The sequence below is a fragment of the Amphiura filiformis genome, chromosome 1 (assembly GCF_039555335.1).
Source record: "Amphiura filiformis chromosome 1, Afil_fr2py, whole genome shotgun sequence".
Lineage (NCBI taxonomy): Eukaryota > Metazoa > Echinodermata > Ophiuroidea > Amphilepidida > Amphiuridae > Amphiura > Amphiura filiformis.
The window spans coordinates 48,440,002-48,442,131 of record NC_092628.1 but is presented as its reverse complement, the minus strand read 5'-3'; the positions used below and the strand labels follow the sequence as shown (position 1 = coordinate 48,442,131).

The following is a 2,130-nucleotide window of genomic DNA, read 5'->3' as shown; positions in this document are numbered from 1 at the left end:
AATCACCTCCTGCATGTCATTTTTAGGGTACTTTTTGTGTGAGATTTTGTGAGGTAGATGCATGTAAAATAGATTCGGTTGCATTCTTGAAGATATTCATCAGGACTGTTCATAGTAGATTGTTATTTGCAAATTCATACAACTAGTCCAATAAAATTCCACTTACATGCAGACGTTTCGAAAACTACCAGTTTTCTTTTTCGATGCTATTGTTGCAATGACGATCTGTGTATCTTATCAAACACTTATTTCACATTTCGTGGAAAGATCTATAGACAGCGCTTTGGAGCAGTCATGGGCAGTCCAGTGTCACCGTTGGCAGCGAATATTTTTATGGAACATCTAGAAAGTACTGCAATCGCTCCTACTGCTCCACTGGAATGCAAACCAAAGCTGTGGAAAAGATATGTGGACGACATTTTAGAAATTGTTGCCAAAGACGAAGTCAACAACCTTACAGACCATTTGAATCAAGCAGATGACACCGATTCCATCAAATTTACTTTTGAAAAGGAAGAAGACAGCAAGATACCCTTTCTTGACACTTTGATTGTTCGGCGAGAGGATGGGTCAGTGAAATTTTTGGTTTATCGTAAGGAAACTCACACTGACCAATACTTGAACTTGAAATCGCATCACCCTCTCCACCAGAAACTTGGTATTGTGCGCACGCTCTTAGACAGAAAGAACAAACTTGTCACAGAAGATCAAGACAAAGCAGAAGAGGAGAAACACATCAAAGATGCCCTCCAAAAATGTGGCTATCCAGCATGGAGTGTTGAGAAAGTTAAAAATCAGATGGTTAAGTCTAAGCCTATGAAAGAAAGGACCAAGAAAAGTGATGCTACAAAGTCAAAAGGGTTTGATGTCATCCCTTACGTGGAGGGGGTTTTGTAGCGTATTTCCAGGTTGTTTAAATCTTATAATATCGCCACCGACATAAACCGCATTGTACTTTGCGCAACCTTTTGGTCCATCCCAAGGACAATCGGGAGCCGCATAACTCAACTGACGTCATCTATTCAATTCCATGCAGAAACTGTGATTTGTCATATATCGGGGAGACGGGTAGGAAGTTCGGAAAGCGATTGGATGAACACAAAACGGAGGCAGAGAAAATTGGTGATAACATAAAAAATAAAGGTTTCCCAATCAGTCGTCCATAAATCTGCCATTACAGATCATGTGGTAGACAATAACCATGTCATCGACTGGGAGGAGGCTAGGATTGCATGCAAAGAGAGTAACAGATACAGGGTGTCCCAAAAAAAGAGGCCCCTCATTGCGCCCTCTTTTTCTCCTATTTCTGAACAGTTGATCAAATATATTTTGGTATGTAAAAAAACCTTGAGTCGTTAGCTTTAATAAACCAAAACAATTATATCAATCGGCTCACAACTTTTGAAGATATGTTCTTTTAAAGAAATGTACCCGTTTTTCACTCTGTCCACGGAGAAGGTTTGGCTACTTCAAAGATTGAAAAGGAGTACACATACCGTGCATGAATATCAAACATTCCTCAATGATAACTTTATAAAATAACTTTATTTATGAAATGGGCTTTACCGGTGGGTTTATGGGCAATGGATTTTGTTAATAGTGTCATTAATTTGTGGGTAAAATGGATGCCGAATGGGACTTCTTTTGCTTTAGGGATCAAATCAAAACTCGACCGCCGGTTGCCCGCCGGTTCCGGGCGGTTCCGTCCGGTTGGCAGAGGTCATTTGTATATAAATATTCAAGAATGCATGAGTAGCAACCGCCGGTTGGTTTAAGCACATAACCGGAGAGATTAACAAAATCTCGATATGTTTATTTCGCGATCACAATAGCGCATACTTGAAATTTCACGGTCACAATAGCCCATACTTAAAAGTATTACACGATTATCGATTTTTCTTAGTCTTGTGTCTATTGGCTTGTCACCAAAGCAAATTAATTTTGGAAATGATTTCTTGTTTATGGTTAAAATTGCTTGAATATATCACCATTGTTTAGATCAGTAAATTTCAGTTCAGAACAGTGTTTTAATGATTTCTATAGGTTAAGTAATTTAGAAGTGAATTTATTATTTTATGAATCACATAGGCCTGTATTGGTGATGGACATATTTATATACGTCATTAGTTT

At 38.5% G+C, this 2,130-nt stretch overlaps 1 protein-coding gene across 1 annotated transcript; it reads left to right on the top strand.

Moving 5' to 3' along the window:
- The first annotated feature begins 294 nt into the window (after positions 1–294).
- On the top strand, positions 295–897 carry LOC140161267 (uncharacterized). Its single transcript, XM_072184736.1, has one exon. It carries the CDS (start codon positions 295–297, stop codon positions 895–897), a length of 603 nt encoding a protein of 200 aa, XP_072040837.1.
- The last annotated feature ends 1,233 nt before the right edge of the window (positions 898–2,130 follow it).

Bases quoted from the DNA above. Each gene is read 5' to 3' on its own strand.
- LOC140161267 (XM_072184736.1), top strand. From the start codon at position 295: ATGGGCAGTCCAGTGTCACCGTTGGCAGCGAATATTTTTATGGAACAT.